Source organism: Hemicordylus capensis, chromosome 3 (genome assembly GCF_027244095.1).
Source record: "Hemicordylus capensis ecotype Gifberg chromosome 3, rHemCap1.1.pri, whole genome shotgun sequence".
NCBI lineage: Eukaryota > Metazoa > Chordata > Lepidosauria > Squamata > Cordylidae > Hemicordylus > Hemicordylus capensis.
In genome coordinates, this window is record NC_069659.1 from 165,323,689 (window position 1) to 165,336,035 (window position 12,347).

Here is a 12,347-nt window from a genome sequence, read left to right on the forward strand (position 1 = left end):
TACTAGCAACCCCAAGGGCAAGAGACATGTGGGGTTAGTGCAGGAGAATAACCCTTTTCTTTCAGGTCTGTGAACAGCTTTGTTTTCTGAAACCTTTCTGATTCACTGCTCTTTAGACTTTCAATTACCCTGCAAGGTCTTACTGCCACTGAAGTCTTTTATTCATTAGTGGTGCTTTAATGCTTGCTCCTATTAAAGCCCGAGAAGAATGAGATTTTAAGTACTTGGTCCCCAGCGGAGCCAGCCTTTCCACTAGGCTGTTGCCTCAGGCAAAGCTTTTCTTGTGGCAGCAGATGGAAGGGATTTTCCCTCCTCAGGACTGCCTTGGCACACATGCTTTTGCTGCTTCTAAGCCACAGAAGCACATGATGGAAGGATGGAGAGCCTGACATACAGATGTTGTTTTTTAGTTTTTAAAAACTGACGGGGTTGCGCTCCCTTTGAAGACTCAGCTCTGCACCTTGCGGGTACTCCTTGATCCTGCTCTGTTTTAAGAAGTTAAGGAGGCAACAGTGATAAGGAATGCCCTTTACTAGCTTTGGTTTGTATGCTAGCAGCACCTTTTCCTGGAGAAGGCAGACCTGGCCACACACATGCTTTACTCACCTTTAGACTGGATTAGACCACACATGGAACTGCCCTTAGAAAAAGTCCAGAAACCTTGGCTGGTGCAAAATGCCACCACCAGATTACTGTCTAAAGTACACTGTCTATCTGATCCACCTTCTCCTCTCCCAGCACCTATGGCTACAGATGCTGCAACATTCAGCACTTGGAGGTCAGGCATACAGGCAATGTGTACACCTGGTATCATTCCTGCTACATTTTCCAAGGGCTCAGGAAATCCACTAGCCTACTAGTCTGTGATGAGTGAAAAATGATGCTTGACAAGTGAAAACATTCCTGATGAGTAACACACCAACATAGCTTAAGGCACTGACAAGTAAAATATTTTGTCTGGCTGGTGAAGTAACATTTCTTGATCCCTGTGTACTACTATTACAGAGGATCTTAGCAACTGTGCAAAACCTAGACAATGCTCTAACTACATTTTGCCAGAATAAGTCCAGCTACGAAACTGGACAATATTTTACCCCCATCCTGCAAATCCGAATGAGGTTGTCTGAAGGCAACTGACCCACCAGCAATTGCCACAGTATCCTCCAGGCTTTCCCCAAGCTAGAGTCTGATAAGACATCCAAAGCACAGTGGCTGGGCAGTCACCACATAATGGGGGTGGGGGCTGGGGGGACGCTGCTCAAAAGAGCATCACCAAGGATAAAGTTCCAAAGGATAGATGATCAGATACGACGATTCCTCAGCTCTCCATAAACTATGTAAGTTAACAACACTAACCATAAGGGTCACTACAATTCTAAGCATATTTATTAGGAAAAAAGAGCCCCTCTGGATTCACTGGAACTTATTCTTGAGCAAGCCTATTTCAGATCAGGTTGCAAATCCAGAAACCCATCATAGTGGCAAAGAGTTCTGAGAGCAGCTCTGCACAGTTTGTGCCCCATCAAGCAGGGCCCAGACCACCACATGTATGACACCCTCCCGGGGGCTAAATGAACCTCCCTCTTTTGCCAGCTGCCTGGGACTAAAGGGCAGGGGTGCCAAACCCCTGGCAAGCCACCATACATAGCTGTTGGGCCCTGTTCACCTTACTCGTTCACAAGTTGTGCAGACCTATTCCAAACAAAACAAGGGCACTTATAAATAGCAGCAGCAGGATTCTTCCCATTCCTTCGGTTTCAGCAATAGTTCATAATTTTAAAAGTCTCAACCCAAACTTTCCAAAGCAAAGTTTTAGCTGCTGCTCAGCCCAAACAACAAGAAAAGGTCTCAACAGCTCTTTCAGAGCAATCCTTTGGAGTCTGATTCTCCCCTGCCCCATAAAGAGCACCTTACAAACCAGCACCAGTTCTGCAAAACCAAATAAGTAGAATTTGTCTCCTGCATATCTAATGCTGACAATCAAGACATAATATAAGGGAGCGTGAAAACTAGCTCTGCAGTCATGAGCGAGATTATGTTGCCTGGACATCTAGCTGCTCATCCAGCCTTGAAAACTATTTTCAGATGCTGTAAATCTCTTGTGTTAATACAAACTATTCCAAGGGGAAAAATGTAGAAACATAAGGTTACTTTGATATTTCAGCAACGATCAGAACTCCCACTATAAACATGAGAGCTCTACAGTAACATTTGTTTCCAAATAAGTAAACCATGGCTGGATTCTCTCATATACAACAGGTCTAATTAGCTAACATACAATCCTCTTGCTTGGATAACTGCTGTAATTAGATAACTATGGATTTCTCTTCCACAATCCACAAGGTATTTCAATTGTATTTAATCTCAAACATTCCTGCCCCATTTTAAATGTAAGTAGTAGAAAATATGTTTAATCCAAATTGCTTTCCTACATGACCTTCCTACACAAGATTTAAAATAATTAAATTGTGATTTTACTTTATTCTTCACTTCTGTTCTCAAAAACTGTGTTAAAAAACAGAACAGCATCCAGACTAGTCAGTCATTATTAAGGACCACTGAAATCAATAAGACAAGTTAATCATGACCAACCTAGATCTCATTAATTTCAATGGAATTTAAGACTAATTTAATCTGAATGCTGTCCATAGTTGCAAACTGTCAAGTGCACAAGTGTAAGTTTGTCTTTCCCTGAATGCATCTTGGAAAGAAAAAATGAAGGCCGAGAGAAAGAGAGACCTTTTCTAGAAGAAAAGATAGCAGGAGTCTGCAGCAGGTTTTATCTCTAGCCAAACTTGCATTGGATCACTTGATTTCTCAGCACCTGTATGCAACACTAGATGATTCAACTAAATGTACTCCTTTGAAGAGTACTGTGTTCGAACTGAATGAAAGTTCTATATGTGGGGTTTATGTTTATTCACAGACCCAAGGCATATCAGAGAAGAATGAAATCACAGGATCTCCCCAGAAGGAAGATCAATATAAACCTTTAGGTTCAGTAACTGTTCCAAAGATATCTTCAAAGGCTCAAGAAATGCCCAAGAAAACTGAAGGATTATCATGATATTGGATTTTCTGCTTATGAAAACCTGACCTCAATACATATAGAACAAACCTTCCTGAACCAATCTGCACTTTTGTTCTTCTGCAGTACATCTTGGCTTCTCTTTTCCTTTTCATTCACACATACAAATAATCACTTGATCTTGCAATCAACAGAATGAAGTACACACAAGTGAATCAACCCTTACAGTGAAATTTTTCAGGGCACAATTCAGCCAGAGTTAAGTGCTCAGCTCTCCCAGTGAAATCAACAGGACAAGTCTGCTTAACTTTGGCTTAACCCTCAGAGATCTAAGTCATTTCACTATTCCTTGCCTTCTATCCCCTTCAAACATCAACTTGTCCATTTCTTTTGCAGAGTTCAGTAGACCAGCAATGTACAAGAAAAACCACATGCATAAAGGTAGTTGTAGAAATGCTTCTAGAAAACTCAATAATTTACTGAAGCCTTATTTTATTTCTGTCGTTCTCTTCTTCCACTTGGATATTAGTTATGACAACTAAATGGAACATTCATGGTCAGAGGCAGTATAGAAGAGAACCTCTCTATCTGCGGATTCACCATCCGCAGATCCGTGTATCCGCAGTCAGGAAATAGATACCCGACCTTGGCATATGTGGAAAAAACGGGGGAGGGTTAAACTTGTGTATCCGTGGGTCGGGGTGGCCCAAAATGACCTCAGAGGTCATCTTCAGCCACCATTCTGTGGAGAAGAGCCATTTTGTGGCTCATCTGTTGAGGAAGCCCATGAAGCACAGTAGGGCACTTTATTTGGTCAATTTATGTGGTTTTTTGCTGCTTTTTATTGATATTTCTGAAGTCTGGGCACCTTTCATAGTTCCTACAGCTGGTATAACATAGAGGCTGAGAAACTGAGCTGTAGATCAGGAAGTCGTTGGTCTGAATCTTATCTCTGTCATAAAATGTTAGGTGGACTTAGGAAAGCCAATCTCAGGCCTCTTTCTTCAATAAAGGTCTCATTCAGATGGCATGCCAACCCTCAGTTACACTTACCTGAGGCTGGCATTTCCCATCATCTGAATGTGGGGAAATCCCACCACTGCAGTTCTACTGTTGCCTCCGAAACACAGACTGAACCCTTGGCTTGAAGTTGGGCAGGCTGCTGGAACCAGAGCCCCACTGACCCCATCATGCCATCCTAATGTGGCAACCTATGGTTTGTGCTTAAGCTTTTTCCATGAGCACAAACACACCCTTTCATTTCACAACCAATGGCTGCTGGTCGAGTGACACGCTCAGCGGAAGAGAGGGAGATTCTCATGGAGGGAATGAAACTGGAGCTGCCGGATCATCTACACCTTGGCTTCCGAGGTCAACCTCTGGTTTATCTTGTCATCTGAATTAGGTCAGATATAATACTGACCTAACAGGTTGTTGTATTTCACAAGATAAGAACTAAAAGATAATGTGAAGCACTTTGAGCATTGCACACTTGGTCCTCTGATTTCCAAGGACACTCTTACCTCAACCACACAATCATAACCACAATCTTTGCAAACCCAAATCTTAGAAGTTCTACAATACACATATCTACATCATTGATTCCATGTACAGAACATGGATTTCGGAGTTTGCCTCAACACAGAGTGCACACAAGCCAGACACAGCCTTCTTTCTGCCTTGGCAGATTCCCCAGAGAGCCACATGGCTACTCTTTAAAGTTGATTGTATGGTGTGAAGTGCTTACAGGCACTGAGCCAGTTAGGATCCATTGTGCAATGCTGGAAAGTCAGAACATACATCAGTCCTGGGCCATTTACTAGAAGACAAACGAACTATTCAAATGTTAAGTTAAATAAAACTGCAAATGAAGGAAACATGATGATTTAGATCAGAATGCATCATATCTGAAGCTTAACTGATAATACAAAAGCTTTTCCCTAACTGCAAATAACAGAGTTCTTAGCTTCCTGTTCCTCATTCTCTCAAATGATTTTTAAAAAGGGCAGCAACATCAGTAACACAGCACTATAATGAGAACGCACTTGTGAAATCAAACAAATCCTAACAAACAAATCCTAATCCTTCCGATACAAAATTTTGAGGTGTACAGTATGAATAGGCCGAGTGTACATAAATATGAACTACTAGTAACTTTAAGCCTGTTAAATTAATGGGCACTAGTAGACCTTTGGGGCCAGCTAACTCTGCCTCCTCTGGCCGAGGCCGAGGCTCCACCGCCGCCTCGGCCGCACCGCGTCCTCCTCCACTCTCGGCCAGGCCCTCCACCGCCTCCTCTGGCCGAGAGTGGGGGCCCTTTTCTGAGAGTACTGCCCCACTCTCCCTCCCTCCCTTCTGCCCCACACTCTTGCCTCTCTTCCCCTCCCTCCCCCTCCCACACCTCTCTCACCCTCCCCTCCCTGTCAGCCTCATGCCCCAGTCCCTCCTGCCCTCACCACTCCCTCTTGCCCTCCCCCCTCCCCCCTGCCCCACTCCCTCTTGCCCTCCCCCCTCCCCCCTGCCCCACTCCCTCTTGCCCTTCCCCCTCCCCCCTGCCCAGAAGAGTCATGCGCTCCACCCACCACCCACCCACCCACCCGGTAACTTCACTCACTTGTCCAGGACGAAAGCTCTGCTGCACAAACGCTCCTGCTGGGCGTGAGCTGCCGGCGGCGGATGAGAGGCGAGCGGATGAGAGGCGAGTGCTGAGCCCGCCACGGGGGCCAGCTGACCCGGATCTGCCCGGGGCCCAGCGTTCGGTTTGGCTTTTCCCGACGCCAACACCTCCAGACCAGCACTGGGAGAGTTGTGTTGGCCGCTAGTGGACCCGGGGGCAGCCATCCCCCCGCCTCCGCCGCCTTTGCCACGCTGCCAGGCCAGGCCGCCTCCGCCCCCACCAGCGGGCTCAGTCTCCCCGCCACCGCCGCCAGCGGGGCCAGTTCTCCCGCAGCGGCCGCTGCCGCCAGCGGGGCCAGTTCCCCCGCCGTGGCTGCCGCTGCCAGCAGGGTCAGTCCTCCTGCCCGCTAGTGGGCCCAGGCCCAGCCTTCCCCTCGCCTCCGCTTCCATCTCCGCCGCCTCCCCGCGGTTGGGCCGGACCCGCCGCCATCGTCTCTGCCCTCCCCACGGCCGGGCCGGACCCGCCGCCGCCGCCTCTGCCCTCCCCGCCGCCGGGCCGGACCCGCCACCGCCGCCTCTGCCCTCCCCGCCGCCGGGCCGGACCCGCCGCCGCCGCCTCTGCCCTCCCCGCCGCCGGGCCGGACCCGCCGCCGCCGCCTCTGCCCTCCCCGCCGCCGGGCTGGACCCGCCGCCTCTGCCCTCCCCGCCGCCGGGCCAACCAACCGACTAACATGGTGGCCGGCGCCTGCGTCCATGTCTCCCTCGGCTCTTCTGCGCACGCGCACCATACATGCCCAGAACAGCCGAGGGAGACACGGACGCAGACACCAACCTTTGTCAGAGTCACGGACGCAGACACCAGGGATCTTATTATATAGGATTATTTAAGCAGTTGAGATTTGGGGATCAGTGTTAAAGCAGAGTAACCTGGGCAAGGTGGGGTGAGGGAGACCAATTTGGCCCCGTCTTGCCACCATGAAGGAAATCACAAGTCCCATGAAATAAAATGCACCGTCTCATAAGGATCTGTGATTGCTCCTGGCAAGAGAGAGAAAAAGGAGTGGGGGCAATGGCAGTGGAAAGGTGAAACTTCAAGGGCAAGCTGGAGAAGCCAGGAGGCTAAAGGAGGCAGGCTACCTCTTCAGAAACCCCTTGTGTGTCTTGAGTTCAATTCATACAAGATTGTTCTCATGCCACCTCCAACTTCTCTATTCACAGTTCTCTACCTACACCCCCCTGCCAGACTTGACTGTGTGTGCTAAGTGGCAACCAATCTGTGTTTTGTGATTTTGGATACACATCCTCATCAGGTCCAGACCCACAGGACAGGGTTGTCACGTTACATTTTCCCATGCAAACGGAACTATACTTGCACACAAAGGCATACCTCACTTATAGCATGGGAACTGATGTATCATGAGATTTTATTTTTGCTTTTTAACCTTACACGTGTTTTGGGGAGCTGATACCTGCAGCAATTTCCAGAAGTTCATAATTCAATGAAAAAATAAACACACACTCCAGCACAACTATGTTCCTAAGTTCCTGACTACATGCCTCTAAGACACACATCCTCAGGCATGTTTGAATTGATGTATACAAAATGAGAAGCTTTACAAAAGCAGGCAGGCTTTGCTTGTAACAAAACAGAGCAGACCTTCCCTGACCTTTGACCTAGAGTTCCCTGTGATCTCGTCTTAGCCTTTAATACATACAGTTCCCAGTGTATAAAATACCGCTATGTAATCTTGCTCAGACTACAAGCCCAGCTAGCATAAATATTAGCAAGCACTTAGCAGGTGTCTACTTGAATGCACCTGAGTGGAGGGGAGGAACAATCACATTCCTCCTTATTTGCGAGGTGACCATGGAGGGAAGCGAAATTTTAGTCAGAATTCTTGCTGCCTTTACATTTTGATTAGCACTGAAGACTATAAAACCTCTAGGCAGAGTACGTAAGACCTTCAGTGGGCTTCACATATACACTGATGGGGTCTAAGCTGGTGGTGACTGACCAGGAGAGATATCTTGGGGTCCTGGTGGAGAACACACTAGAAGGGTCGACTCAGTGAGTGGCAATGGGGGAAAAGGCAAATTCCCTGCAAGGGATCATTAGGAAGGGGATTGAAAATACAATGCTAACATTATAATGCCCTTATACAAATCTATGGTGCAGCCACATTTGGAGTACTGCATGGAATTCTGATCACCATATCTTAAGGACATTGTAGAACTGGAAAAAGTTCAGAAGAGGGCAACCAAAATGATCAGAGGCCTGGAGCACCTTCCTTACGAGGCAAGGCTACAGCATTTGGGACTTCTGAGTTTGGAAAAGAGCTGACTATGGGGAGACATTATTGGGGTGTATAAAATTATACATAGAATAGACAGAGTGGACAGAGAAATTGTTCACCCTCTCTCATACCAGAACCAGGGATCATCCCATTAAACTGAAGGCCAGGAAATTTAGGAAGTGCTTTTTCACGCAGTGCATAATTAATCTATGGAATTCTCTGTCACGGGATGTGGTGATGGCTTGGGTGGATTTAAGAGGGGCTCGGGCAAATTCATGGAGGACAGGTCAATCAATGGCTACTATTTTGGTGGCTACAAGCCACCAGAGGCAAGGTGCCTCTGAATACCAGTTGCAAGAGAGCAACAGTAGGAGAGACATGCCCTCAGCTCTTGTCTGTGGACTTCTCAGAGGCAACTGATAGGCCACTGTGTGAAACAGGATGCTGGACTAGATAGGCCTTGGGCCTGATCCAGCAAGGCTGTTCTTATGTTCACAGCACTTATGTTCACAGCACAGCACTCCTAGAAGCCAAGCTGTATGTCTGTTGTGACACAGATCCATGATTCTACAGTTTCTGTTTTGATCATCAGTGGCCTGGTGGGAAATCAGGGAAGCATTGATCTGGGCATTTAACCCTTTCCCAATGTAAACACTACACACATACACAAAAACTATTTTTGGCGCTGTAAAAGGAAAAGGGCAGAAACATCTGTCTTTTTCCTCTTTGGAGTTAACAGCATCTGGTATGGAAATTAATATGAGGGAAAGGGTTAAACATCCTGCACCAGAACAACACTTCCCTGATCTACAGTGCAGTTCCACCAATCTCCTTATTATCAAAACAAAAACGCAGAATCCAGTCCACTGTCAATGGCTGAAGCACCTTTCGGGATCCATCACCATCAGGAGGCCCACTGCCACCTTTATCCAGCCTTGTGTGCACATTCAGACCTCTGTCAAGTTATATAAATACATGAACTGACCCTTTGCCAGGCCAGTACACTGTAGCCCCACATATACTACTAAGTCATTAGGACCCAGGGTTAGGGTAAGCCGCTTGCAGTGGTGTCCGAAGGCAAATGTCGGGCCACCCCCGGCATCACCTCAAGGTTGAGGGCCCCCAAATCCTGGAGTTTCCTGAATGGGAAACATGAATCATAGATCACATCTGATTTGGCCCTTTGTAACAAAAAATAGCCAAAATACTTATTGGACCTCAATAACAAAGATTAGGAAGAAGAAGAAACATTAGCATTTATAGTGCTTTCAAATGTTCAAAGCATGTCGCATACATTATCTTGTAATCCTTATATAGTTCGATTGGTCCAAATATTTCAGATATGAGGGGAGAGGGGGAGCATTTTTAGGCCATTGCAGAGAAAATATCTGAACCAGTGACTTCATGAACAGCTTCATCTCTCAGCCACTTCAAGAACAGAGCAACACTGCAACGCCACAAGGTAAAGAAGAAGAGCACCTACGGTCACCATGTAATTATGGGGGAAAGGAGTTCTTGCTGCCATCCATGTGTGTCTACAACAAACTTAACAGATGGAAGAGAAACACACAGTAAATATGTGTTTGGAAACCTCAGCAAATCCTAGCACACGTGTACCACATGTTTTCAGACATGCATTGTTTTGCGTCCACAAGCAACACTAGTCACCTGTGGAAATGTGTACTGAACAAGAAAGAGCTTGTGCTTTTCATCAGTTAATGTGCGGTTGGGGTCCCTGACAATTGTGGTGAGCAGAGATAGAGAAGTATCTAAGGTGGATTTAAATTTTTTAAAATCCAAATTTGTAACCAAAATCTGATTTTTTATTTTAAATTCTATAGTGTCACTTTTTAAAAATAGAACCTGGTTTAAAATGAAATCATGCTCCCAAAGTTAAAATTCATGACCCTCTACAATGATAAAGGTTTGCTCTTCTATGTAAAAGAAAAATGCAAGAACAAATATTTGACTTCCGAGGACAAATTTTATAACTGATACAATAGATCACGTATCATATTATTGAAGCAAATGAATAGTTTTGCTTCATCAACCAAACATCATTAACATTTCCATCTCACAAAGAAACCCTGTTTTTCCTCAGTAATTACTAGCCTTACTTGTAGAAAGTTCTGGGCACTCAGGTGTGTTGGAATGTGAGTTTACTGGACTGTGGCCCTTGTCTTCAAGTAAGTGAATCTTACTTAATCTTGCTTAAAGTACAAACAAAACCCATCAGTTTTACAATTGCCCCTTTACCTATATATATAATTATGTAGACAACCACCTAATGGCACCGCGGAGAAGTAACCTGCCTAGACCCCTGCTAACTTGGCAAAGAGGCACCTTTTAATGTGGTGATTCTCTTTATTTAGCAGCGGGAGAGTAACTGGCCCTATTCACCTCCAGCACAGTACCTCCTGTGACTGTAGCTGGTGTCTGTCTTAAGTTTCTTTTTAGATTGTGAGTCCTTTGGGGACAGGGTTCCATCTTATTTGTTTGTTATTTCTCTGTGTAAACCACCCTGAGCCATTTTTGGAAGGGCAGTATAGAAATTGAATTTTTTATTAATAATAATAATAATAATAATAATAATAATAATAATAATAATAATAATAATAGAGAGCAAGAGGTTGTCGGTTCGAATTCCTGCTGGTTTGTTTCCCAGACTATGGGAAACACCTACATTGGGCAGCAGCGATATAGGAAGATACTGAAAGGCATCATCTCATACTATGTGGAAGATGGCAATGGTAAACCCCTCCTGTATTCTACCAAAGACAACCATAGGGCTCTGTGGTCACCAGGAGTTGTCAGCGACTCAATGGCACAACTCTGCTTTAGTGCACAAGACAAGCAGATTGCAAGGCCGCAGATTTTGGATTATTTTTCTAGGTACCATCAAAATTTGACTTCATTGTAAATGAAGTTCTAATAGTTACAGCAACTGGTTGCCATGAAGTTTTTTTCAGGAAGTGCAAATTACAAAAGGGGAGACAATTTAAATCTGTCTTTTTTCCCCCACCCTTGGTGACTGAAATCACCTTAAGGAATTGATAAGTATACCCTTGGAGTAGCACAGTTTTAAGTGAGCAATAGGCATATCCATTAATACAAGCTAAGAAGGACATATGAAGAACGAGGACGACACTGGCCATGATTGTGGAACGCTCTTCAAAAAACACAAGGCTTTTATAATGTTTTGGCTGGGTTGTGTTACAGGTTTATGTAAACACACCTTCATTTACTCACTAACCATCTAGTAACATCAAATTCTGCTTCACTTGGTGCTGGGGTTAAAGCTGGGTGGAATGATTTCTTACGAATTATTTTGCTATCACCTCTATGTGTACAGCGTGCTTTACAACCCTACACGTTCTGTACACCTTCAAAGGCTGTGAAAAACCAAAACACACTTCTCGATACAGGGAAGAACCCACAAAGCAATTTACTCCGCAATTACTTTCTTGAAGTACATCGTACTCCAGAGGAAGAGGTACCCCGAAACTCAAGTGGTCGGGGCCGGATTAAGGGAGAAGCGACTGTGGCGCCACACATGCCCAAAGAGCCTCGATTGTATTCGTCCGTCTCATCTTCTTCCAAGGCTGAATGGAAGACAACCCCCCACCCGCCGCCCATTTCCCCCGAAGACTGTTCACACAGTATCAAGCCATTCAAACGTGCAGGACCGGCAAGCCTGATTGCTCAAGCGAGCCAGTTCCTCCCGAGCCCACCCAGGCTGGGGCTGGCAAGCAGCGATCGCGCCTCCAGGGCTGGGACGCCGCAGGGAAGAGGGCCGCCGTCGTTGGCGGTTGCTGGCTGCCTTCGACTCACCAGAAGAAGAGCCGAGAGCAGAAGTTGGCATCGCTCAGCGGGTTGTGTTTATCGTCCCGAGTGGGAAGCACCTCCATCGGCCGCTGTCCACGGGGAAGGAGAACGAGAAGGAGGAGGCGCGACTGTTGCTAGCGGCGAATGCTGCTTGCTGCTGCTGCTGCTGCTGCTGCAAGCACCACGTTTAGCCGGCACCGCCTGGTGCAACTCGCCAAGCGAAGGTTGGCGGGGGAAGAATAAACTTCTTCGGCACAGCAGCCGCCGCCGCTTCCGGAAAACCCGACACCCGGCTCCATTCACCTGCAGCCACCGCAGGCCCCTCTAGGGGGAGCTACAGGGACGCACGCGATGCGCCTGAAGGGAGCGCGCGTGCGCGCCGCGTGTGCGCCGGGTCTAGTCCCCGTGCAAGATTCGTCTTTCAACCTCCGGTCGGAGTTGCTTCGCAGTTGCGGTGCGGAAGCGGCGCAATTCTGTGCGTGCTTACTTTGGGATGAATCAGTGGGCACTTCTGAGAGTAAGAGCGGGATTCCTTTCCCTTTGCAGTCAACATGTAGTCTCTGGGTGCGAGAATGCATAGATTG

General features: G+C 46.6%; 1 protein-coding gene across 2 annotated transcripts in view; it reads right to left on the bottom strand.

The window, feature by feature from the left end:
• ABCC4 (ATP binding cassette subfamily C member 4) overlaps window positions 1-12,088 on the bottom strand; it is a 227,092-nt gene extending 215,004 nt beyond the window's left edge. For both annotated transcript variants that reach the window (XM_053311913.1, XM_053311912.1), the window contains exon 1: window positions 11,770-12,088. In XM_053311913.1, the coding sequence (XP_053167888.1) occupies window positions 11,770-11,846 (77 nt within the window). In that variant the 5' untranslated portion in view covers window positions 11,847-12,088. The remainder of the gene's footprint in view (window positions 1-11,769) is intronic.
• Window positions 12,089-12,347: the final 259 nt, after the last annotated feature.